This window comes from Octopus bimaculoides, chromosome 10 (assembly GCF_001194135.2).
Source record: "Octopus bimaculoides isolate UCB-OBI-ISO-001 chromosome 10, ASM119413v2, whole genome shotgun sequence".
Lineage (NCBI taxonomy): Eukaryota > Metazoa > Mollusca > Cephalopoda > Octopoda > Octopodidae > Octopus > Octopus bimaculoides.
This window is the reverse complement of record NC_068990.1, coordinates 78,070,253-78,071,322: the sequence shown is the minus strand read 5'-3', so window position 1 is coordinate 78,071,322 and position 1,070 is coordinate 78,070,253. Positions and strand designations below refer to the sequence as shown.

Below are 1,070 nucleotides of genomic sequence, written 5' to 3'. Positions count from 1 at the left end.
TATATATATATATATATATATATATATATATGTAATATATGATTGTGAATCATAGAACAAATTTTTAAAAAATTAAGTAGGGAGTATTGAGTTTTTGGCACTCATATTAACTCAAATTAATATTCACACACACATACGCACACACACATATACACACACATGTACAGGTACATGTATATAGACTCACATGCACATAGATGCAATAAATACATGTACTTTCATGTGGTATTGTGTTTACTAGCCACACCCATAATTTGTAGCAGCAACAGCAACAGCAGCAGCAGTAGGGGAGGCACAACTCCAATTCCTCAGGCTTTCCTACCTTCCTACAACACCCCCCCCACTTCTTTAATGTAAGTTGTAAGACCGTTTTCTCCTATAGTTGGGGAAGGCAGAGCTGTGGTGAAAATTCCTACATTCAGCTGTATCCTAGAGGCTTCGGTCAGCTCCGCCTGCATTTGTCTGTTCCTTACTAGTTTCTTCATTGAGGGCTTGTACCTCTGGAGTTGTTGGTTTCTGTGACGGTCTCGAGTCCAAAGTAGGAGGAGTCATTTCAGTTGATGGTGTTGAACAAACTAGAAGAAAGACAAAAAAGAATAAAAAAAGGAAATATTAAAATAATCATGACAAAAATAATATCTATAACAGTAAGATTAACAACAATAATTGTTTCTAACATAGGCATCATGCTAAAAATTTGGAGGGAAGAAAATAGTCAATAACCATATTTGATGGCATCTAGCAGTGGTTCTCAACTGAGATACTTGGGGATCCATGTAAGATTTTGGTGTTAAAATTTAATGCACACGCATGACTAGGCACAGGGGTAGCTAGGTGTAAGCATGGCTGTGTGGTAAGAAGCTTGTTTTCCAACCACATGGTTCTGGATTCAGTCACACTGTGTGGCACCTTGGGCAAGTGTCTTCTACTATAGCCTTGGGCTGAGCAAAGCTTTGTGAGCGGATTTGGTGGATGGAAACTGAAAGAAGCCTGTCATATAAACATATGTCCATCTCTGTTAAGAGGTACACACACACACACACACACATATATATGTATATATATATATA

At 37.8% G+C, this 1,070-nt stretch overlaps 1 protein-coding gene across 2 annotated transcripts in view; it reads right to left on the bottom strand.

Moving 5' to 3' along the window:
* Positions 1-28: 28 nt before the first annotated feature.
* The window catches only part of LOC106870182 (rho GTPase-activating protein 100F), a 124,523-nt gene continuing 123,481 nt past the window's right edge, over positions 29-1,070 (bottom strand). The window contains exon 4 of one of the 2 annotated variants that reach the window (XM_014916183.2): positions 29-575. In XM_014916183.2, coding sequence (XP_014771669.1) covers positions 430-575 — 146 coding nt within the window. In that variant the 3' untranslated portion in view covers positions 29-429. The remainder of the gene's footprint in view (positions 576-1,070) is intronic. The other variant, XM_014916184.2, reaches the window with a different exon arrangement.